At 42.7% G+C, this 25,294-nt stretch overlaps 1 protein-coding gene across 1 annotated transcript in view; it reads left to right on the top strand.

Annotated features, from left to right (window-relative positions):
- Window positions 1-5,179: 5,179 nt before the first annotated feature.
- NUP205 (nucleoporin 205) overlaps window positions 5,180-25,294 on the top strand; it is a 93,996-nt gene continuing 73,881 nt past the window's right edge. Inside the window, exons 1-4 of the mRNA XM_003920971.4 lie at window positions 5,180-5,420; window positions 19,675-19,817; window positions 21,805-21,976; window positions 24,670-24,814. Of these exons, the coding sequence (XP_003921020.1) occupies window positions 5,393-5,420; window positions 19,675-19,817; window positions 21,805-21,976; window positions 24,670-24,814 (488 nt within the window). The 5' untranslated portion in view covers window positions 5,180-5,392. The remainder of the gene's footprint in view (window positions 5,421-19,674; window positions 19,818-21,804; window positions 21,977-24,669; window positions 24,815-25,294) is intronic.

Raw genomic sequence — 25,294 nt, 5'->3', positions numbered from 1 at the left:
TGGGCAGGAGATGAAAATTACAGAGCTTGACACTCATCTAAATGTCTAAGTCTTGTCTAGAGGAGTTGTCATAGCTCTGTAAATACTAAACCTTGAACTTTGTCACTTTTTCACTGGTTTGTTTCCCTACTCCCTATCCCAAACACTTTCATGACCATGTAAAGTCTTATCATTTGTCCTTTCAAATGCAATTTACTTCATGTAATTTACCCTAATTTTCTTTTCCCTGGCTCCAGATAATAATTAGTTGTCCTTATTTTAAGATCTCAAAGAACTTTGTGCATAGGTTGAAGCTCAATTAACTGAGGGTAGTGAGGGAAGGTACCAATAATGGATCAATTAGACTGGGGCACAACTGTTTAATTGCGGAGCGCTGTCATGTCTCCAGTGCACCCTAACAACTTAGTTAAGCTAGTCCTGAATAACTAATTATACCTCTATTTATACCTATTTGGCCCTTAGAAATAGTTTATTTTTATTTAACAAATACTCATGTAGCACTACATGTCAGACATATTTTAAGGACTTTACAAATAAGTTTCTTAATAACCCTGTATAGTTACTAATATTACCACCTTATTTAGAGAGGGAAAAACCAAGAAACTCAGGAGGGTTTCATAGCTAATAAGTAAGTGAAACACAATTTGAATTCAGGAAGCCTGGCTCTAAGCCCCATGCACTTCATCACAATTGTATGTGGTTTCTCCCCGTAGGCAGTGAAAGCAACAAAATCTGCAAATTATTTTTTTGAATTGTGACTGCAAGCCAGAGATGGGGTAGAAGCATGGAATATAAATTTGAAAAGACACAGCTGTTGCTTTCTAGGAGTGTATCAGTTTTTTCTTGGGCATAACAAACCACAAAACGGTGACTTAAAACAATAGCCATTTACTTGCTCATAATTCTGCAATCTGGTCTGGACTCAGGCATTTATAGTCAGCTGGTGGCTCCACTAGTACTGAGGATCCAAGATGGCCTCACTAATGCTCAACATTTCAGCCAAGGTCTGAAATGGCTAAGGGCTGGCTAGGCCTGTCTCCTCATGGTCTTTCATCCTCAAAAAGACAAGCTTGAGTTTGCTTACATGGGCAAAAGAGCAAAAAGGAAGTAACAAGGTCTCTTGAATCCTGGGTTTGGAAGTTGCCCCAACATCGCTTCCTCTGCATTCTTCTGATCCAAGCAAGTCAAAAGGCCAACCCGGATTCAACGTGGCAGATGATTGCACAATGGCTTCAATTCAGGGACCTGTGATTCTCTGAGGGCCTTTTAATAACAATCTACCGCAAGAAGCTAAGAGTGTTAGTGAGGAGACAATTGTCATAGCACATTGGGCAGTAATAGAGATGGGAAAAAGTGCAATAGGTCTGTGGGCAAAGAAACACCCGAATTTGCTGGGGGAGAGGATCAAGGATAGCATTATAAAGGCAGTATTAATGCAGGGCCTGAGACTTGGAAGGCAGATCATGTTTGGAGGTTAACTTGGTGGGTGGTCACAGATGGAAAAGGAAGGGAAGGAAGGGCAGTTCAGGAGGACATAGCAGCAGGTGCAAAGACATCGATACATGGCAAAAGAAAGCATGTTGTACTTGGGGATAACAAATAGTTCAGAGTGATTAGAGTAAAGCGCTCTTGAAGAAGAGTGTGGAAGGCTGAAGAATGAGGCTGAACCACATCAGGAAGTGTCATGAGTCCCTTGCTAAGAAGATTTTAAATGATACTCTTAGTAATAGAAGATCATTGAGAAATTTCAATCAGAGCAACCACATCATGTGTTTTTTGTATTTAAATATCACTTTGAGACCGGAGGTGGAGGCTCATGCCTGTAATCACAACACTTTGGGAAGCTAAGGTCAAGAGTTCGAGACCAGCCTGGCCAACATGGCAGACCCCCCCCGCCCACAACCTCTTTACTAAAAATACAAAAATTAGCTGGGTGTGGTGAAGTACGCCTGGTAATCCCAGCTACTCAGGAGGCTGAGGCATGAGAATCGCTTCAACCTGGGAGGTAGAGGCTGCAGTGAGCCAAGATTGTGCCATTGCACTCCAGCAACAGAGTGACACAGTGACACAGTATGTCTTGAAATAAAAAAATTAATAAAATTAAAAAAAATTAACATCACCCTGGGACTCCATGAAAAGATCAGATGGAAATAAGAAAGACAAATGAGAAGGCTATTGCAAAATACCAAGTTTAAGAAGATGAGACTTGGGCCGGACGCGGTGGCTCATGCTTGTAATCCCAGCACTTTGGGAGGCCAAGGCAGGTAGATCACTTGAGGTCAGGAGTTCAAGACCAGCCTGGCCAACATGGTGAAACCCCGTCTCTTAAAAAAAAAAAAAAAGATGAGACATAAACAGTGGCATAGAGAGCAGAGAAGAGGAAAAGAGTTCCAGAAATATTTGTGAGGTAGAATGAACAGGATTTGACAATTGAAGGAAGAATACAGAATGACTCCCAGGTTTCTGATTTTGGCAACTGGGTGGATACAGGTTGCAGAATTTTAGGGGAAAAGCAATCACTTATGTTTCAGAATGTTGGTTTTGAAATGCCTGTGTGACAATCAATACAGATATGAAGTAGACAGTTGGATCTACCAGTCTGAGGCTTAAGAGAGAGGACCAGACTAGAGATAAAAATGCAGAATTCATCACCAAGCAGGTGGTAGTAAGAACCCATAAGATGTCCCAGAGAAAGCATGTAGAATGGAAAGGACAGAAACTAGAGATAACACAGGGGAAGAGCTACATTTAGTGGATAGAGCAGGAAGAGAAATCCGCTTAGAACACTCAAAGGACTGGAAGAAGAGGAAGAAAACCAGTATCAGTGGTTTATCTCCTGGGTTGAAGGGATTCTCCTGCCTCAGCATCTGAGTGCCCCAGTAGCCACGAGATAATATGATTTTCATTTTTTTTTTGAGACAGAGTTTTTACTCTGCTGTCCAGGCTGGAGTGCAATGGTGCGATCTCGGCTCACTGCAACCTCTGCCTCCAAGGTTCAATCTATTCTCCTGCCTCAGTCTCCTATGTAGCTGGGATTACAGGCACCCACCACCATGCCCAGCTGATTTTTGTATTTTTAGTAGAGACAAGGTTTTGCCACGTTGGCCAGGCTGGTCTTGAACTCTTGACCTCAGGTGATCCACCTACCTCGGCCTCCCATAGTGCTAGGATTACAGGCATAAGCCACTGGGCCTGGCCTGTAATTATCATAATTCGAAAAGTACCCCATGGAATTCGATGAGTGATTACTGGTAAACATACCAAGAGCAGTTTTAGAAAGGCTTGTGATGGGTATATCCCAATTGCTAGGAACTGAGGAATCCTGTGAGAGAATGCTTGTAAAGTGTAATGATGGGAGAAGAGGATTTGGAAGTTAAAGAGTTAAAGAGTTATAGAAACCAGTCATCTACTGAGAGGGAAGTGTGTGGGCTTAAAAAGTGCGTGTGGAGAGGGGAAGGCTCGTAATAGTTGTGCTGAGAGAGAAATCTTTGAATGCCACTTCCTGTCAAGTTCCTGCTCAATATTCTTCTCAGTTTCATGATAAACTTCTTGAAAAATTCCTTTGCCCTTACTTTCTCTCTTCTCTACTCCTTAAAACCACTTTAATTGTAGTTTGGCATTTGTCTCTATATAACAATAACTTTCAGAAAAAAACCACTAGTGACTTTTGTGTTTCACCTAATATATATTGCATCACATGATATTATTTGTTTAAAAGAATAAATGTTGTGGATATTCATTTTTTTTTTTTTTTTTTGAAATGGAGTCTCAGGAACTCTGTTGCCTAGGCTGGAGTGCAGTGATATGATCTCAGCTCACTGCAGCCTCTATCTCCTGGGTTGAAGGGATTCTCCTGCCTCAGCAGCTGAGTAGCTGGGGTTATAGGTGCGTATCGCCATGCCTGGCTAATTTTTGTATTTTTGGTAGAGATGAGGTTTCACCATGCTGGCCAGGCTGGTCTTGAAGACCTAACCTTAAGTGATCTGCCCGCCTTGGCCTCCCAAAGTGCTGGGATTACAAGCATGAGCCACCGCACCCTGCCAGTTCTGGATATTCTTAACAACATACTCTATGCTTTTGTGTAAATTACTTGATTCTGATTTCCACGGTGACATGGGAATAATGGAGAGTTGATACAATGAGATCGTAAGGCACATGGAGTGTCTCTGACATAAATAGCTATAATTATATTATTTCTCCAATAGAATGGTTTGCCGGGATTAAACGAAGATAATGGCTGTAATTTGTTTGTTTGTTTGTTTTTGATATGGAGTTTCTCTCGCCGGAGTGCAATAACGTGATCTTGGCTCGCTGCAACCTCTGCCTCCCAGGTTCAAGTGATTCTCCTGCGTCAGCCTGCGGAGTAGCTGGGATCACAGGCCCCGGCCACCACGCCCAGCTAATTTTGTATGTTTAGTAGAGACGGGGTTTCTCCCTGTTGGTCAGACTGGTCTGGAACTCCTGACCTCAAGTGATCCACCCGCCTCCACCTCCTAAAGTGCTGGGATTACAGGCGGGAGCCACCATGCCCGGCCAAAATTCGTAATAAACAGTTATATTTTAGTTTGAAGATCAGCCAACTAAAATTTAACAGCTGAAGAAAGAGAGTTCAGCTACTTTGGGTGCTCAGGTAGAAAAATACTTGGTAATTATAAAACGTTAAGTCTGGAATTTGTTTCAAAATAATCGGGCGCGGCAGGGTAGGGTATTGAGGTGCTAAGGGTGGGTTGGGGCTGCGTGGTGGGAAATTGGCCATGTTATTGATGCTGGGTGTTCACTATTCTAATTTTGTACCAGTTTGAAAATTTCATAGCTAAAAATTATGATTTGCTTCGCTCTACACAACTATGTTGACACAATATACTTGGTAAGTTGAAATGTCACAGAAACTTGATTTGTAACTGGTCAATGGCTTTTGGATGTGTAGACACCTCACACCTTACTCCACTCCCCACTGTAAGGAAGATTTAAGATTTAACTTGAAACGGAGATTATGATTTGAATTTATGGCTTTTATAATGTCATAAGTGGGCATCGTTTTAATAACTGCTCTCAGAATATCTTTTTCTTTTCCACTTTACTTTTTCCTCCCCACTTAACCAACTCATCATTAGAAAGAAACTACAAGTCCCAGGGTGCACTGCATGATGAACGTCGGATCGAGGACCTCGTGTCTCTGAAGTGGTTGCCCTCGCCTTATTTGAATGGGAATAATCCCAGTCAAAATTGATGTTTGTGACCCAGAGCAGATTCTGGAGCCGTTTGTACGCCTGGGACGGCCCAGCGTGGAGGGGAGAGCATGGTGCCTTTCTGTTCAGGCTTCGTTCAAGGCAGCCTCACCCTTTCCTGGGGCCTTCTTGCGGCAGAAGAACTCTGTTAGTGCGCCTTCAAGATGGCGACGCCTTTGGCGGTAAATTCGGGTAAGTGGGGCCAGACAGAAAGGAGACGATTGAGCTGAGCGATGACCGGTTCTTCAGGGAGAGACCAGGCCGTGGGGTTTCTCGGAGTCCAGGACTCCACTTATGTGCGGTGCCTGCTTTTCTCTAGCTCTGGGCCTAGAGTCCCACCCCTCCTCGGTTTGAATGGCGCGCGTCGGCGCTGCGACTGTAGCCCTCGAGTTGGGGTTTGAGAGTCAAGGCAGTGAGGCTTGGGCCGCTGGACCCACGTGTGCAATCTCTCACAGCCCAAGGCTGAGCCTGGTCCCTCTTGCCCCCAAGTTTCACTGTGCCTCTCTGGTCAGGTTTTGCCGGGATGCGCGTCAAATCTTAGGCAGTGAAGCCGGAGGATCCCAGATATTTTCCAGCTATGCGCGGAGGCTGAAAACTCGCACCTCAGAGTAGGCGCGGGAGTTCCTTATAGGTTGGGGGATCTTGTAAGGCAGCGAATACCCCTGATCATGAAGTCGGCCATCAGAAAGGTGGTCAGGAAGAGGGTGGCGGGACTTCAGCGGATGTCTCCCAACTCTGCGGATTTGGTCCGGTCCTGGATGTTGTTGTACCTTTGGAGCTGTAGATTTTCGGGGTGGAATTGAATCTGGAAGGCAGTGAAGGAATTTAGGAAGATTTGGGGGTGGATCCGCTTTTGGTAATTCTCAATTCGGGCGGTACCGTCTTCCAGTGGTGAATGAGTGAGTGCATTTTGATTGTCATATTTCCTGGGGTACGCTAGTGTCGCATAGTAGGCGGGGCAAGGATGCCAAAAGTCCGGCATGGGTAGAGCAGTCCGGGAAGCGAATTTCGCGCTTAGAATTTTAATGCTTGGGTGGATCACGAGGTCAAGAGATCGAGACCATCCTGGTCAACATGGTGAAACCCCGTCTCTACTAAAGGTGCAAAAAATTAGCTGAGCATGGTGGCGCGTGCCTGTAATCCCAGCTACTCCGGAGGCTGAGGCAGGAGAATTGCCTGAACTCAGGAGGCGGAGGTTGCGGTGAGCCGAGATCGCGCCATTGCACTCCAGCCTGGGTAACAAGAGCGAAACTCCGTCTCAAAAAAAAAAAAAAAAAAAAAGAATTTTAATGCTTCGATTGAAATGCTCTGAACTTCGCGAGCAAGATTAAGAGACTATCTGTGTGGTAAATTCTTTTAAGAATCTCACTTAAAGGGCCGGGCTCAGTGGCTCACGCCTGTAATCCCAGCACTTTGGGAGACCGAGGCGGGTGGATCAAGAGATCAAGAGATTGAGACCACCCTGTCCAACATGGTGAAACCCTGTCTCAAAAAAAACCCAAAAAACAAAAAAAACCTCTTTCCTGGGTGCATTTTCTGTTTCTTTAGAGTCTTTTTTTTTTGGATTGGTTCTATTTTCCACAGGACTGATATTCTTAAAATGTTGTCTAAATCTGTTTTGTAGATCAAATCATTTCAGAAACGCTATGTTATAATTAAGGCTGTGTTTACTGAACACATACTAGATCCCAGCATTGGACTTAAGTATGGTGCTTATGTCATTCAGTACCCTTTCCACACCTTTGGAGTAGTTGCTATTAAATACTCCATTTTACAGATTTGGAAATAGAGGCTTCAAATTGTTATGTAATATCTCCAGAGTTAAACATCTAATGATTCTAAGCCAGGTTTAGGTGCTTAAACTACTTAATGCTACTACTTAAGCACAACCCAATTCATTTTATGACATTAGACTTAAATAATAAAGAAGTTATGTGATTAATATTGCTATTCTTCCCTTCCAGTTAGATATGCTTAAAAGCAAGGCTTGCATGTTATATATTTGGTTATATAAAATACATTTTAGTTTATTTTAGTTTTTTTTTGAGACGGAGTTTCGCTCTTGTTACCCAGGCTGGAGTGCAATGGCACGATCCCAGCTCACCGCAACCTCCGCCTCCTGGGTTCAAGCAATTCTCCTGCCTCAGCCTCCTGAGTGGCTGGGATTACAGGCACGTGCAACCATGCCCAGCTAATTTTTTGTATTTTTAGTAGAGACGGGGTTTCACCATGTTGACCAGGATGGTCTCGATCTCTTGACCTCGTGATCCACCCGCCTCGGCCTCCCAAAGTGCTGGGATTACAGGCTTGAGCCACCGCGCCCGGCTATTTTAGTTTTTAATTTTCTTTTTTTGAAATGGAGTCTTGGTGTGTTGCCCAGGCTGGAGTGCAGTGATGCCATCCCTGCTCGCCATACCTCTGCCTCCTGGGTTCAGGCAATTCTGCTTCAACCTCCCAAGTAGCTGGGATTACAGGTGCACACCACCATGCTGAGCTAACTTTTGTATTTTTAGTAGAGGCAGGGTTTCTCTATGTTGGCCAGGCTGGTCTCGAACACCGGATTTCAGGTGATCTGGCCACCTCGGCCTTCCAAAGTGCTGGGATTACAGGCCTGAGTTGCCCACCACACCTGGCCTAATATATTTCTTTATTTTTTATCTTTTGAGATGGAGTCACACTCTGTCTCCCAGGCTGGAGTGCAGTGGCGTAATCACAGTTTACTGCAGCCTCCAACACCCAGGTCAAGCAATCTTCCCACCTCGGCCTCTGGAGTATGTGTGCTGCTATGCCCAGTTAATTGTTTTTTATTTTTTGTAGAGCCTGCATTTCACTGTGCTGCCCAGGCTGATCCCAAACTCCTAACTTGAAACAATCCTTCCCCCTCTGCCTCCCAAAGTGGTAGGGTTACAGGTGTGAGCCAGCACGCAGAGTATATACATTTCTTTTTTCTTTTTCCTTTTTCTTTTTTTTTTTTGGTGATGGAGTCTCGCCCCATCACCTAGGCTGGAGGCATGATCTTAGCTCACTGCAACCTCCACCTCCCAGGTTCAAACGATTCTCCTGCTTCAGCCTCTGGAGAAACTGGAATTACAGGAACTCACTAAGGTGCCTGGCTAATTCCTTTGTGTTTTTAATAGAGACAGGCTTTTACCATGTTGGCCAGGCTGTTCTCAAACTCCTGACCTCAGGTGATCCTAGTACCTAGGCCTCCCAAAGTGCTGGGATTATAGGCGTGAGCCACTGTGCCTGGCCTATATACATTTCTTTAGTACATACTGGCCCTAAGCTATTATAATTATCAAATGAATCATTGGAGGGAAAAGGAGTAGCCAACAGCAACAAAGAGTGTATACATTGTATAATAAAGCCTTGTGTCAGGAATGTTTAACTGGCATCATAGGAAACATTTTTGAAAGCCAAGAGTCAGGAGAATGGTTTTTTTAAAAAACAAATAACTTAGGGAAGGAATGGGTTGAATGGATAAAGGAAATGTGGCATATACACACAATGGAATATTATGCAGCCTTAAAAAGGGAAGGAAATCCTGTCACATGATACAATGTGGATGAATCTTGAGGACGTACTAAGTGAAATAATCCAGTCATAAGAGACAAATACTGCATGTTTCCACTCATATGAGGTATCTGAAGTAAGTAGTCAAACTCACAGGAACAGAAAGTAGAATGGTAGTTGCCAGAAGCTGGGAAAGGGGAAAATGGGGAGTTGTTTATGGGGCATAGAGTTTCTGTTTTGCAAGATGAAAACAGCTGTGAAGATCTATTGCACAATGTGAATATACTTACCACTGCTGAACTGTACACTTAAAATTTGTTGAGATTGCATTCTATGTTATGTGCTTCTTACAGTTTTAAAAAATCAAACATCTTAAAGTTGTAGAGGAAAAAATACAGAGATCATAGAGTTCTAAGATACATGTTTGGCCAGGCACGGTGGCTCATGCCTGTAATCCCAGTACTTTGGGAGGCCGAGGTGGGTGGATCACCTGAGACCCAGCCTGGCCAACATGGTGAAACCGCATCTTTACAAAAATACCAAATTAGCTGGCCATGATGGCGGGTACCTGTAGTCCCAGCTACTCAGGAGACTGAGGAAGGAGAATTATTTGAACCTGGGTGGTGGAGGTTGCAGTGAGCCGATACCGTGCCATTGCACTTTAGCTTAGGTAACTGAGCAAGACTGTTGTCTCAAAAAATAAATTTAAAAAAAGACCTTTGCTTGTATTTAAGCTGTATGACTTAACTAGCTTTGTGACCTGTACCAACCTGGCTGAGTAGATACACTCACAGACTTGTGAATAAGCAACTATTAACACTGCTTGGCAGTCCTTCTGTGATAGTCTAGTGACCCCTGTCCATTCACAGTAGTGACTACTTCATACCTTTCCACACTCCTCGAATCTTTAACCTGCAACTAACAAAACCCTCAGACTTCTAGTCAGAGAGAAAATAGGAAGCAACATGCATGAACTCCCTTTATTTACTCTCAAACCTAAAAACCTAGGTGTGTCTGCACCTTATTGAATCAATTTACCTCTGTCTATCTAATGTAAATTCCACCCTTCATGTTCTTTTCCTATTACCCCTTTTTTGTCTTGTATATTCACATCTTTCTCTTGCTCTTTCCTTTCTCTCCACTAATGATCTCATGCCTCACTTCACTTACTGTTCTTTTCCTAGTCAAATCTTTCTTTTCTTTTCTTTTCTTTTTTTTTTTTTTTTTGAGACAGAGTCTCTGTCACCCAGGCTGGAGTACTGTGGTGCAATCTCAGCTCACTGCATTCTCTATCTCTTAACAGTCCACAGGTTCAAGCGATTCTCCTGCCTCAGCCTCCTGAGTAGCTGGTATTACTGGTGCCCACCACCATATCCAGCTACTTTTTAAAAAAAATTTTAGTAGAGATGGGGTTTTACCATGTTGGCCAGGATGGTCTTGATCTCCTGACCTCGTGATCCACCTGCCTCAGCCTCCCAAAGGGTGCTGGGATTACAGATGAGAGTCACTGCACCCAGTCCCTAGTTAAACCTTTCACAAGATTTGTTAGTATTCACTGACTCTATGCCCTCCCTTCCTCCCTCCTTCCCTCCCTCGTTCTCTACCTCCTTCTTTCTCCCCCTCCCTCCCCTCAGTTGCCTAGGCTGGAGTGCAGTGGCACAGTCTGGGCTCACTGCAGCCTCTGCCTCCCAAGTTGAAACGATTCTCCTGCCTCAGCCTCCCTAGTAGCTGGGATTACAGGCCTGAGCTACCGTGCCCAGCCCACTGTCTCCATTTTCATACCTTCACCCATTCTGGTCTCTGAATAGGGTTAACATGTTTCTTCTAGTTCAGAAAGTCCCTATTTTGTTTCTGTTTTGTTTTTTTGAGACAGAGTCTCACTGTTGCCCAAACTGGAATGCGATGGCGTGATCTTGGCCCTCTGCAACTTCTGCCTCCCAGGTTCAAGTGACTCTCCTCTCTCAGCCTCCTGAGTAGCTGGGATTACAGGTGACTGCCACCACACCTAGCTAATTTTTGTATTTTTATTAGAGATGGGGTTTCACCATGTTGGCCAGGCTAGTCTCCTGACCTCAAATGATTCACCCGCCTTGGCCTCCCTAGGTGCTGGGATTACAGGAATGAGCAAAAAGCACCTATATTTTAAATCTTCCTCTGGCTTGATCTTTTAGAGTAAAGACCACAGTCCTTTAACATGGGTGACTGAGGCCTGCGTGGTGACCTTGCCAAACCTGTTTTCTGCACTGCAGCTCTCTTGGCCTTTCAAGTTCTTTGACATGCTGCATTCCCTCTTGCCTTAGAAACCCACAGGTTGTCCTCTTCCTGGAATGGGTGTCTTCACCTCTCCCCTGTCAGTTAACCGCTCCCCCCCTCCCTTTTTTTTTGAGACTCTTACTCTGTTACCAGGCTGGAGTGCAGTGACATCATTTTGGTTCACTGCAACCTCTGCCTCCCTGGTTCAAGTGATTCTCCTGCCTCAGCCTCCTGAGTAGCTGGGACTACAGGCATGTGCCACCATGCCCAGCTAATTTTTGTTTTTTTAGTAGAGACGGGGTTTCACCATGTTGGCAAGAATGGTCTTGGTCTCCTGACCTTGTGATCTGCCCGCCTCGGCCTCCCAAAGTGCTGGGATTACAGGCGTGAGCCACCGCTCCCAGCCAGCTCCCACTTTTGTCCTTCAGATTTCAGGCTAGTTATTACTTCCTCAAGGATAACTCTCTCCTCTTGCCTGTCTGGCTAGGTCAGATTCCTCTGTTATGTGACCTCTTGCCTTGGCTACCTCTCCTTCGTATCCTGAACACAATTGGATTTTACCTTTATGTATGATTATGGTTAATGTTTTTCCTCACTACAGTGTGATCTTTCCAATACCTCACACATGGTGAATGAGTGAATCAATGTGACTTGCTAGAGGTATCCCTAAACGTTAAGGAACATCAATGTATTTCTCAACTGACTAAACTACATGTTAAAAATATGTGTTTAGTAATTTGGAAAAATTTATAATGTCCCTTCATTTGTAATTAGTAAAAAGATTACTGGCCGAGTGCAGTGGATCATACCTGTAATCTCCACACTTTGGGGAGGCTGAGGAGGGAGGATCACTTGAGGCCAGGATTTCAAGATGAGCCTGGGCAACATAGTGACACCCCAGCTCTACAAAAAAAATACAAAATTAGCCAGGTCTGGTGGTGCCCGCCTTTAATCCTAGCTACTAGAGAAGCTGTGGCAGGAGGTTGCCTGAACCCAGGAGTTTGAGGCTATAGTGAGCTGTGATTGCCTCACTGCATTCCAGCCTGGGTGACAGCAAGACCCTGTCTCGAAAAACAAACAAACTAAAAGGTATTTACTATAATTGGTCAAACTCAAGACAGATTGAAGATAGCTGTCTGTTGCAGCTATCTTTGTTATCTTTTTTCTTTTTCTTTTTTGAGACAAGGTTTCACTCTGTTGCTCATGCTGGAGTGCAGTGGCACCATCATGGCATACTACAGCCTCTACCCTCCCAGGCGCTGGTGGTCCTCCCACTTCAGTCTCATGAGTAGCAGAGACTATAGGCACACGCCACCATGCCCAGCTATTTTTTTTAAGTATAGATAGGGTTTTGCCATGTGGCCCAGGCTAGTCTTGAACTCCTGTACTCAAGCTCCTTAAACCTCCCAAAGTGCTAGGATTACAGGTGTGAGCTATCTTGCTTGGCCCTTTGGTGCTATGTTGATATTCATGAGGAACTAAGTAGGCCAGTGTACCTGTTTTTTTAATTGTTGAGGTTTTTTTAAATTTTTTAATTTTTTTTTTTTTTTAAAGATGGGGTTTCACCATGATGGCCAGGCTGGTCTTGAACTCCTGACCTCGGGTGATCCACCCACCTCAGCCTCCCAAAGTGCTAGGATTACAGGCGTGAGCCGCTGCGCCCGGCCAAGTTTTTTTTTTTTTTTTTTTTTTTTTTTTGAGATGGAGTCTCATTCTGTCTTCTAGGCTGCAGTGCAGTGATGCGATCTTGGCTTACTGCTACCTCCGCCTCCCAGATTCAAGTGATTCTTCCGCCTCAGCCTCCCAAGTAGCTGGGATTACAGGCATGTGCCACTATGCCTGGCTAATTTTGTATTTTTAGTAGAGATGGGGTTTCTCCATGTTGGTCAGACTGGTCTCAAACCCTCGACCTCAGGTGATCTGCCCACCTCAACCTCCTGGTTCCATTTTCTTATAAATGGCTTATGTACCTGTTATCTTTGTTTTCTGACACTTCCTGTTGGCCAGGCTGGTCTCGAACTCCTGACCTCAAGCGATCTGCCTGCCTCAGCCTCCCAAATTACTGGGATTAAAGATGTGAGCCACTTTATCCGGCCTGTTGTAGAGTTTTGACCTGTAATTGGATGCCTCCCCTTACTGGGGGAAAAATTGGATTTTTCTCTACTATTCACTGCACTTATTACCCTAAATATGTACAGTACAAGGAAATTTGTTAGTTTTTCAGAGGTCCTACTGTATATTAAATAATTAATATTTAAAATGAAGGAGAAAAAATTAACTTTTATCAGCTCTTTATCAGATTTCTGAAATGTCTGTGATAAGGTATATTTCAGATTTGCATAGGAGTCATCATTGATACTTCCCTTTATACCCTGTGCCATTCAGTGACCAATTCTGGGTCCTTTCTGTTACTAACAGGACTTTTTTTTCCTCTTATACTGTCCTCATCCTAGTTTAGGTTCCATTTTCTCTTCTTTTCTTTTTTCTTTTTTTTTCGAGACTTAGTTTCACTCTTGTTACCCAGACTGGAGTGCAATAGTGCGATCTCGGCTCACCGCAACCTCTACCTCCTGGGTTCAAGTGATTCTCCTGCCTCAGCCTCCTAAGTAGCTGGGATTAGCCAGGCATATGCCACCATGCCCAGCTAATTTTGTATATATATAGACTGAGGAAGACAGAATCCCAAGCCTCATGGAATTTATAAACTGATAAGACAGACAGACATTAAACAAAAAATTCCAAAAATATCAGTATAATAAAAGATAAGATAAAGCACAGACTGCTATGACAGTATATGAAAAGGAGAAGAACCCAAACTAATCTGAAGATTAGAGCAAGTGTCAGGCCTTCGATGTGGGGATGTGGGAGAATGGGACTCTGCATATCTAGATCTTCCTTACACAGAGAGATCATTCAAATCCCTGCTTTGCTTCCCTGCTTTGGTCCCACACTTCCCTGCTTTGGTCCCACACTTCTCTCATTAGTAGAAATGAGGTGTCTCCACGTTGGTCAGGATGATCTCAAACTCCCGACCTCAGGTGACACGTCCGCCTCAGCTTCCCGGTTCCATTTTCTTTTTATTTTTTTATTTTTTATTTATTTATTTATTTATTTTTTTGAGACGGAGTTTCGCTCTTGTTACCCAGGCTGGAGTGCAATGGCACTATCTCGGCTCACCGCAACCTCCGCCTCCTGGGTTCAGGCAATTCTCCTGCCTCAGCCTCCTGAGTAGCTGGGATTACAGGCACGCACCACCATGCCCAGCTAATTTTTTGTATTTTTAGTAGAGACGGGGTTTCACCATGTTGACCAGGATGGTCTCGATCTCTTGACCTCGTGATCCACCCGCCTCGGCCTCCCAAAGTGCTGGGATTACAGGCTTGAGCCACCGTGCCCGGCCAGTTCCATTTTCTTATAAGTGGCTTACTTACCTGTTATTTTTGTTTTCTGACACTTCCTGTTCTAGTCCATCAACCACAGAGGAATACCATTGTCCTACAATGCCAGTTTGATTTTGTCATGTACTACTGGAAACTTTGCCATTTACTTATAGGATAAATTCTGTCATGGCCCTGGAATCCAAGGCTGAAATCTACTCTATCCTTTGCATTTAGAGAGAGAGCCAAGAAAATAATCCTGAGGGAAGTCAGCTAGTCACCAGGATCTGATTTTGGCAGGCATAGAAATCTGATTTTTTTCAGTGTATCCAGAGTTGATTAGATCACATTTATTGCTTATTCTCTAATGAAATTCAGAAAAGATAGATACATAAACCAGTGTACCAGTTACTGCTCTTTTTTATTTTATTTGTTTATTTTTTGAGACAGAGTCTTGCTGTGTTGCCCAGGCTGGAGTGCAGTAGTGCCATCTTGGCTCACTGCAACCTCCGCCTCCCAGGTGCAAGAGATTCATGTGCTTCAGCCTTCCTTGTAGCTGGATTTACAAGTGTGCACCATTGCTCTTGGCTAATTTTTATATTTTTAGTAGAGATGGGGTTTCACCATGTTGGCCAGGCTGGTCTTGAACTCCTAGCTTTGGCCTCCCAAAGTGCTGGGATTACAGGCATGAGGCACTGCCACTGTCCATTAATTATTGCTCTTTAATGGGAAGTATGTCTGCATAGATACTCACGTTGCTTTGTCAACACATCCTCCATGCTAGGAATTTATATGTCGAGCTACATTTTTAGTCAGAAGATTGGCAAGTGTGGGACCAAAGCAGGGAAGCAAAGCACGGATTTGAATGATCTCTCTGTGTAAGGAAGATCTAGATATGCAGAGTCCCATTCTCCCACATCCCCACATCGAAGGCCTGACACTTGCTCTAATCTTCAGATTAGTTTGGGTTCTTCTCCTTTTCATATACTGTCATAGCAGTCTGTGCTTTATCTTATCTTTTATTATACTGATATTTTTGGAATTTTTTGTTTTTGTTTTTTTTTTTTTTTTTTTTTTTTTTTTTTTGAGACGGAGTTTTGCTCTTGTTACCCAGGCTAGAGCGCAATGGCGTGATCTCGGCTCACCGCAACCTCCGCCTCCCGGGTTCAGGCAATTCTCCTGCCTCAGCCTCCTGAGTAGCTGGGATTACAGGCACGCGCCACCATGCCCAGCTAATTTTTTTGTATTTTTAGTAGAGACGGGGTTTCACCATGTTGACCAGGATGGTCTCGATCTCTTGACCTTGTGATCCACCCTCCTCGGCCTCCCAAAGTGCTGGGATTACAGGCGTGAGCCACCGCGCCCGGCCCGGAATTTTTTGTTTAATGTCTATCTGTCTTATCAGTTTATAAGTTCCATGAGGCTTGGGATTCTGTCTTCCTCAGTCTATATATATATAAAGTCCCTCAGCAAAGCCCCTATTTGCAATCTTTAATGTTTAGGCTATAGTTATTTCTCTTTTTGTTTTTTTTGAGACAGAGTTTCGCTCTTATTGCCCGGCCTGGAGTGCAATGGTGCAATCTCGGATAACTGTAACCTCCTTCTAACAGGTTCAAGCCTCAGCCTCCTGAGTAGCTGGGATTATAGGAACCCACAATGACGCCGAGCTAATTTTATATTTTTAGTAGAGATGGGGTTTATTCCTTATTGGTGAGGCTGATCTCCCAACTCCTGACCTTAGGTGATCTGCCCACCTCGGCCTCCCAAAGTGCTGAGATTATAGCCACCGAGCTGGGCTAGTTCTCAGTTTTATCTGTTGAGTAATTAATTGGTCTTTATAAACACATATGGGTATCTTATCTGTTTATTTCCAAACAGAAACTTTTGGGTTTAGGGTCATATTTTTTTGAATGTTGAGTCTAAAATCAGTTTAGTAGGGACTGGGCACTGTGGCTCATGATGTAATCCCAGCACTTCAGCAGGCTGAGGCAGGCAGATTGCTTGAAGTCAAGAGTTCGAGATCAGCCTGGCCAAATGGCGAAGCCCTGTCTCTAATAAAAATAGAAGAATTAGTCCAGCATGGCTCACGCCTGTAATCCCAGCACTTTGGGAGGCTGAGGCAGGTGGATCATGAGGTCAGGAGTTCAAGACCAGCTGACCGATATGGTGAAACCCTGCCTCTACTAAAAATACAAAAATTAGCTGGGCTTGGTGGAATGTGCCTGTAGTCCCAGCTACCTGAGAGACTGAGGCAGGAGAAAGAGTAAGACTCTCTCCGTCTTAAAAACAATAAAGATAAAATCAATTTAGTGGGCCCGTCACCAAAATTGGGACAGAACACAAAATATCAGGTATTGAATGTAGTCAATGAATCTATTTTATTTTTTGTTGTTTTTGAGACAGAGTCTTGCTCTGTCATCCAGGTTGGAGGGCAGTGGCACGATCTTGGCTCACTGCAACCTCTGCCTCCCAGGTTCAAGTGATTCTCGCACCTGGCTTCCCAAGCAGCTAGTATTACAGGCGTATGCCACCACTCCTGGCTAATATTTTTGTATTTTTAGTAGAGACGGGTTTTCATCATGTTGGCCAGGCTGGACTCGAACTCCTAGCCTCAAGTAATCTGCCCGCCTTAGCCTCCCAAAGTGCTGGGATTGCAGGTGAGAGCCACCTCGCCCAGCCTGAATTTTAGTATTTTATATAATACTTTTGTTTTAGTTTTGTATATACATGTGTACTGGGTTGAAATATGAAATATTTCTTGCTATGGATTGTAGTCAAAGTTTGAAAGTACTACTTCTACCTCTTTAGTCTTGCTAGTGCTCTGTAAAAGAATTCTCTTTCGGCTGGGCACGGTGGCTCAAGCCTGTAATCCCAGCACTTTGGGAGGCCGAGGCGGGTGGATCACGCGGTCAAGAGATCGAGACCATCCTGGTCAACATGGTGAAACCCCGTCTCTACTAAAAATACAAAAAAATTAGCTGGGCATGGTGGCGCGTGCCTGTAATCCCAGCTACTCAGGAGGCTGAGGCAGGAGAATCGCCTGAACCCAGGAGGCGGAGGTTGCGGTGAGCCAAGATCGCGCCATTGCACTCCAGCCTGGGTAACAAGAGTGAAACTCTGTCTCAAAAAAAAAAAAAAAGAATTCTCTTTTACACCTGTCTTTGATCTTTTGCTCACATTTTTTCTTGGCTTTTTGTTGCCCAGATTTTCCTCATCTTTCAAATGCTGCACAAGTACAGCCATTCCTTAGCCAACTCGGACCATCTGTTTGATCTTTTGAAATTATTTTATTGTTTGTGGCAACAATCATATTCCTTTGTTGGAAAAAGTTCACTTATGTACATTTTATCTCACCAACTTGTGAGCTTTAAGACATGGATTGTTTGTCTAATCCTCTTTTGATACTTTACTGTTCATTTATGGAGCTTAAATTTTTTTTTTTTTTTTTTTTTTTTGAGTTAGTGTTTCACTTTGTTGCCTAGGCCAGAGTGCGATGGCAAACTCATTACTGCAACCTCCGTTTCCCAGGTTCAAGCAATTCTCCTGCCTCAGCCTCCAGAGTAGCTGGGGTTACAGGTGTCCACCACAATGCCCAGGTAATTTTTGTATTTTTGGTAGAGACAGGGTTTCACGATGTTGGTCAGGCTGGTCTCAAACTCCTGACCTTAGGTGATCTACCTGTCTTGGCCTCTGAAAGTGCTGGGATTACAGGCGTGATTCACCACGCTCAGCCATGGAGCTTAAATATTTTTGGGGCAAATCTGTTAGGTTGAGTTTAGATGACTGTTCCTAGGGATATTTAGATGTGATCTTGCTTTCTTCACTTACTATTTAGTACTATTTTTGAAATACCTAAATTCTTTTCCAACAGTTTCACTTTCCAAGTATTATGTATTATGGTATAAATGTATCATTTACTTTCTGGTAAATTATGGTGAAAGTACAATTCACTGTTTAGGGCCACACTCTGCTGCCCAGATTGCTTGGGTTTAAGTTCTGATGTTATCTAGTGTGACCTCCAGTAGTGAGTATTTTGAACTCTCTGCCTCAGTTTCCATATTTGTAAAATAGAGGAAGCCGTAGTGCTAACCTAATAGGGTGTTGTAAAACATAATATAAATGCAAAGAGGTTAGGGCCATGCTTACTTAGTAGGACACAGCACAAGCTCAGTCATTATTACTTATTGTTACTATGTTTATCATTTAAAATGTGATCCTTTTTTATGAGTTTATAAAAGTATTCTATATTTCTATGCTGTTTTATAGTAGCCAATGTCTCAGCCCAAACCAAGTACATTTTCAGCTTCTAAGTTTTATAAAATCTGAATATTTTCCTGCTGATGCTCTTCATCTGTATGACAAGAAGGAAAGGAGGGCAAGGCATTTATCTTTATTGAGTGCCTGTGATATGACAGGCACTGTATTGTGTATTTTACTGAGTTAATCTCATGTAAAAACTTAACGGCTCTTTGAAACAGATGGTGTTCATGATATATATATGCGCGCGCGCACACACACACGTGCACAAATGCGCGCGTGCACGCGCACACAGAAACCAAAGTTTAAAGAGGTTATTTCCCTTGTTTCGGTGCACATAGCTAATAATAAAGTGGTAAAACTAGGTTCAGCTGATATTCCAGTTTAAAGTCAAGATTTATTTTATTTATTTATTTAATTAAAAAATTTTTTTTGAGATGGAGTTTTGATCTTGTTGCCTAGGCTAGAGTGCAGTGGTGTGATCCCAGCTCACTGCAACCTCCACCTCCCAAGTTTGAGTGATTCTCCTGCCCCAGCCTCCCAAGTAGTGTACACTCTCATGCCTGGCTAATTTTTGTGTTTTTAGTAAAGAGAGAGTTTCATCATATTGGCCAGGCTGGTCTCAAACTCCTGACCTCAGTTGATCTGTCCACCTCAGCCTCCCAAAGTGCTGGGATTACAGGCATAAGCCACTGTGCCTGGACTGAAGTTGGGATTTATTTATAGTAAGTTAGATAAAGTGATATTGATATCATTGCTTGAGAATTTTAATAAAGTGTGCTTTTATATTACTGTCTCTTAATAATCAATATATTGATGTTACTTATAATATCCATTATTATATTAATATACGTGATTATTACAATTAATGTAACTTACTGATTAATATATAGTTATTTATAGTATAATTAGTATATTAATTAAGATAACTTCCTGGATTAAAAAGTAGCCGTGAGTATAACTAAAATGTGTAGGTGATAACCTCAACATTATTTTTCAAGTGTATGTTTTCTTTGATGCTGGTTTCATTTGTTTTTTTCTTTAAGCGGCTAGTCTGTGGGGTCCTTACAAAGACATTTGGCATACAGTGGGAAATGCTGTTTATAGAAGACAGCCTGAAGCTGTTCACCTTCTTGATAAGATTTTGAAGAAACACAAACCTGACTTCATCTCATTGTTCAAAAATCCGGTAAGAAATTTTCTTTTTCAGTTAAAAAAAAAATTTTTTTTTTTTTTAAAGATTGAGGAAGCAAGTAAACTCTCTTTTCTCTCTGTCTTTTTTTTTTTTTTTAAATTTTCAAATTCTTTTCAGAAATTTATTTACTCTGACACAGCCTCAGGAGGTCCTGACAACATATGCTCCTAAATGCTTAAAAAAAAAAAAAAAAAAAAAAAGCCGGGCGCGGTGGGTCACGCCTGTAATCCCAGCACTTTGGGAGGCCGAGGCGGGTGGATCACGAGGTCAAGAGATCGAGACCATCCTGGTCAACATGGTGAGACCCCGTCTCTACTAAAAATACAAAAAATTAGCTGGGCATGGTGGCGCGTGCCTGTAATCCCAGCTACTCAGGAGGCTGAGGCAGGAGAATTGCCTGAACCCAGGAGGCGGAGGTTGCGATGAGCCCAGATCGCGCCATTGCACTCCAGCCTGGGTAACAAGAGCGAAACTCCATCTAAAAAAAAAAAAAAAAAAAAAAAAAAAAAAAAAAAAAGGCAGGGTCTCACTTTGTTGCTGAGGCTTGTCTTGGACTCCTGGCCTCAGCGATCCTCCTGCCTCTGCTTCCCAAAGTGCTGGGATTACAGATGTGAGCCACCATGCCAGCTGTAAAAACTATTTTAAAAACATTTTTTAAATTAATTTTTGTGGGTACATGGAGGGTGTATATATTTATGAGGTACATGAGATGTTTTGATACAGACATCTAATGTGAAATAATCACATCATGGGGTATCATCCATTCCCTCAAGCATTTATCCTTTGTTTTCCAAACAATCTATTTATACTTTTCGTAATTTTAAAATATACAATTATTATTGGCTACCATCACCTTGTGCTATCAAATAGTAGGTCGTTGCAAGTAAACTCTATTTTTTTTTTTGAGACGGAGTTTCACTCTTGTTACCCAGGCTGGAGTGCAATGGCATGATCTCGGCTCACTGCAACCTCCGCCTCCTGGGTTCAGGCAATTCTCCTGCCTCAACCTCCTGAGTAGCTGGGATTACAGGCACACGCCACCACGCCCAGCTAGTTTTTTGTATTTTTAGTAGAGACGGGGTTTCACTATGTTGACCAGGATGGTCTCGATCTCTCGACCTCGTGATCCATCCGCCTGGGCCTCCCAAAGTGCTGGGATTACAGGCTGAGCCACCGCGCCCGGCCTGAAGACCTTATTTTTAATTATGTAGTTGAAAAGTTCCTTAGAGCCGGGTGTGGTGGCTCACGCCTGTAATCCTAACACTTTGGGAGGCTGAGGTGGGTGGATCACCTGAGGTCAGGAGTTCAAGATCAGCCTGGCCATCATGGAGAAACCCCATCTTTAAAAAAAAAAAAAAAAAAGGTTCCTTAGAAACTTGAAAAATTGTATGCTATTTTGTATATTTTCTCCAAATATTATAGTTCAGAGTTTAGCGGTAACAGTTATTGAGCCGGTAGTATTGGAATAAGAAGTGGAAGGTTAGCCGGGCGCGGTGGCTCAAGCCTGTAATCCCAGCACTTTGGGAGGCCGAGGCGGGTGGATCACGAGGTCAAGAGATCGAGACCATCCTGGTCAACATGGTGAAACCCCGTCTCTACTAAAAATACTAAAAAAAAAATTAGCTGGGCATGGTGGCGTGTGCCTGTAATCCCAGCTACTCAGGAGGCTGAGACAGGAGAATTGCCTGAACCCAGGAGGCGGAGGTTGCGGTGAGCCGAGATCGCGCCATTGCACTCCAGCCTGGGTAACAAGAGCGAAACTCCATCTCAAAAAAAAAAAAAAAAAAAAAAGAAGTGGAAGGTTATGCAAAATATTACCTTATAAAAGTCTGTTCTAAAAAGAAATACCTCTGTTTGTCATGTTACCAGGCTGAATTATTGTGAATAAACTTCTGTTTATTTACCATAATTCGTGAATAACACTTTAGGATCTTATCTCCACTGTGCTATTTTCATAACAATTACAATTTTATCATTGTAGCCAAAAAATGTTCAACAGCATGAGAAGGTTCAGAAAGCCAGTACAGAGGGAGTCGCCATTCAGGGTCAACAGGGAACTCGACTTCTTCCTGAACAGCTCATTAAAGAAGCCTTTATTCTCAGTGACCTTTTCGATATTGGAGAATTGGCAGCTGTTGAGCTTCTCCTTTCTGGTAGGTTGACATTTAACTGAACCTGTGGTAAAATAATGCAAAATTATAAAATTACTTATCATAGTTTAAAATAGTTTATTGTTTAGATTCTAAGGATGCAGTTTGGTAAAACCATATTAAAATATTTCCTTTTTAAATCTTTGTTTTTTTTGACATGGAGTCTCATTCTGTGGCCCAGACTGGAGTGCAGTGGCATGATATCGGTTCCAGGAATTCTTATGTCTCAGCCTCCTGAGCTGGGATTACAGGCATGTGCCACCACGCCTGGCTATTCTTTTTTAACCTTTGATTAAAAGGAAGGCTTCCGTTTACTGATCAGAATCGTTAAAGATATCTCAGAAGTTTATAGCACAAAGCACTTACTGTCAGTGAGTAGGCAGGTAAGGTCACTGCTTTTTTGGAATTTCTTTTTGAGAGAGTACTTCAGTTAATGCGTGAATAGGTAAAAAATAAGATAATTTCAATAATACAGAGTACTAGAAAGAAAATTAAAAAAGCAGTGGGATATAGAGAAGTGGAGGCTGGCTAGGGCAACTCTAAGTAGGGTCCATAGAGAAGGCCTCTCTAAGATGGGGTCATTTGACTTGAGACCCAAATGTTGAGAAGGTGCCAACCGTCCAGACTTACTGGGTAAGGCTTTTCCAGGGAGAGCAAGCAGCCAGTGCTCGAGGTGGGAATAAAGGCATGTTTAAGGATAAAAAGACCATTGTGGCTAGAGCATCTTAAATGAGGAAGAGAGTGAAGGAAGATACAGATATGGCAGGAAGCAGAGCATGTTTGATTTTGCATGCTATGCAAGGTATTTGGATTTTATTCTAATTGCAATGGAAAGTTGTTGATGAGGGCTTTAAGCAGAGACATTACATAACTAATTCTAACTCTGAAATTATTTCTCTGGCTGCTGTATAGAGAAAAGACAGTTTGTTTTATAACAGAGGAGTCATTTGAAGAAAATATGGGCATTTCAGTTGAACAAAAATATAATATGTCTAAAGATAATATATAGCTGCCAAAATCCTTTTTGACCTAAGATTGCATTAAAAGAAGTATGATATAAGCCAGGCACCGTGGCTCATGCCTGTAATCCCAGCACTTTGGGAGGCCCAGGTGGGCGGATCATGAGGTCAAGAGATCGAGACTATCTTGGCCAACTTGGTGAAACCCTGACTTTCCTAAAAATACAAAAATTAGCTGGGTGTGGTGGTACCTGCCTGTAGTCCCAGCTATTTGGGAGGCTGAGGCAGGAGAATTGCTTGAACCCGACTTCTTCCTGAACAGCTCATTGTTGCAGTGAGCTGAGATCACGCCACTGCACTCCAGCCTGGCTCCGGGCGATGGAGCGAGACTCTGTCTCAAACAAAAAAGAAGTATGATATTGAGAATGAGAGGGATGTTAATTAGATATGCTTGAGTTTTCAGTTTAACTCAGAACTTTCATCTAACATTTATTCTATACCTACCATGTGCCAGGCATGGTGTTAATTATATCACTCCAGTGATATAAAGATGAATAAAATCTCAACTAGTATAAATAAGCTCATACTCTAATAATTGAGAATGATGTGGAAACAAATAATTTTGACACATTTAAGTACAGTAATGCAGTTTTGTGCAAGATTTAGAGATGGTTCAGAGAGAAGGGAATTAGATGGACCTTGATTGTACACAGAAGTCTTAACAAGATCATGAAGTTTAAGGTAGATGTTGCAAAATGAGTAAGCATACATGAGGTGGAATAGGTGGTTATTTGGGAGGATGAAGGGCATCCAGGCAGAAGAAACTGTTTGTGCAAGAGGGTGAAGCAAAGTGATGAATTTGGGGAACAGAAAGGAGTAGAGTAGAGGAGCACTTGCAGTAAGGGGACAAGAAAGCTATAGGAAATGAAACTGAAGCTATAGGCAAAATACTCTTAAAAAAAGGTAGAACTTCGCTGGGCACAGTGGCTCACGCCTGTAATCTCAGCACTTTGGCTGAGGTGGGTAGATCATGAGGGTCAGAAGTTCAAGACCAGCCCGGCCAACATGGTGAAACCTCATCGCTACTAAAAATACAAAAATTAGCCAGGTGCGATGGCAGGCACCTGTAATCTCAGCTACTTGGGAGGCTGAGGCAGGAGAATTGCTTGAACCCATGTGGCAGAGTTTGCAGTGAGCCAAGATGGCACCACTGCACTCCAGCTTGGGCGACGGAATGAGACTCCTACTCAAAAAAAAAAAAGTAGAACTCATTCAAAGGAGTGCAATTAAAATGGTGAGTGAACTTGAATTATAAAAATGTTATTTAATTTTCAGAGAAGATTCTGAAGGAAGAAACTTAGAAATATTTGAAAGATTCCATAAGGGATAATAAAATGGGCATTGAATAAAATTAAATTTAGTGAACAACAGTTGAGACCAAAAGATTCTCACCCAGTATGTTCAAATCACAGATAAGCATGAGAGTTAGAAATTGAGAGTTTGGAAAATGGTGAATTCCATGTCTCTGCTGGTGTTCGAGCATAATGGATTGGCCATCTAATATGTTGAGCAAGAAGTTAGACAGTGAGTGGATGTTTGTAGTAGAGGACCCCAGGGCCCCTTAAGTCCTGAGCTACTGTGATTCTTTGAACTGAACATTGTTATATTGATTTTTGTCTCTTCCTAAACACATTATGTGTTTATTAATAATATTATTTCTCAACTTCCTTTTTTTAGGAGAGCACCAACAACCACATTTTCCTGGCCTTACCAGAGGATTAGTAGCTGTTCTTTTATACTGGGATGGAAAGCGATGCATTGCGAATTCCTTGAAAGCTTTGATACAGTCTAGACGAGGAAAGACATGGACGCTAGAACTCAGGTCTTTACTTCTTGGGATTTCAGGGATTAATTTGAAATTACTTGAAGAATTACAATATTTCCCTTTTTATATACAATTTAAGCAATATATAACATAAGCTGAGTAATATACTCCCCTATTCTGCCAAGAAAGATACAACAATTCCTGTTTTGTTGTGTTTGTAAATAAAAAATAATTTGGGCCCAGGTGCAGTCGCTCATATCTATAATCCCAGCACTTTGGGAGGCTGAGGCAGGAGGATCACTTGAGTTCAGGAGTTTCAGATCAGCCTGGGCAACATGACGAAATCCCATCTCTACAAAAAATATAAAAATTAGCCGGTGATGTGTACCTGTAGTCCCAGCTACTTGGGAGGCTGAGGTGGGAGAATGACCTGAGCCTGGGAGATCAAGGCTGCAGTGAGCTGTGAGCACACCACCGCACTCTAGCTTGGGTGACAGAGCAAGACCCTTTCTCAAAAAAAAAGAGCATTTGCTATAC

Source organism: Saimiri boliviensis, chromosome 10 (assembly GCF_048565385.1).
Source record: "Saimiri boliviensis isolate mSaiBol1 chromosome 10, mSaiBol1.pri, whole genome shotgun sequence".
Classification (NCBI taxonomy): domain Eukaryota; kingdom Metazoa; phylum Chordata; class Mammalia; order Primates; family Cebidae; genus Saimiri; species Saimiri boliviensis.
The sequence above is the reverse complement of the archived record's forward strand: the minus strand, read 5'-3'. Positions and strand labels throughout refer to the sequence as shown.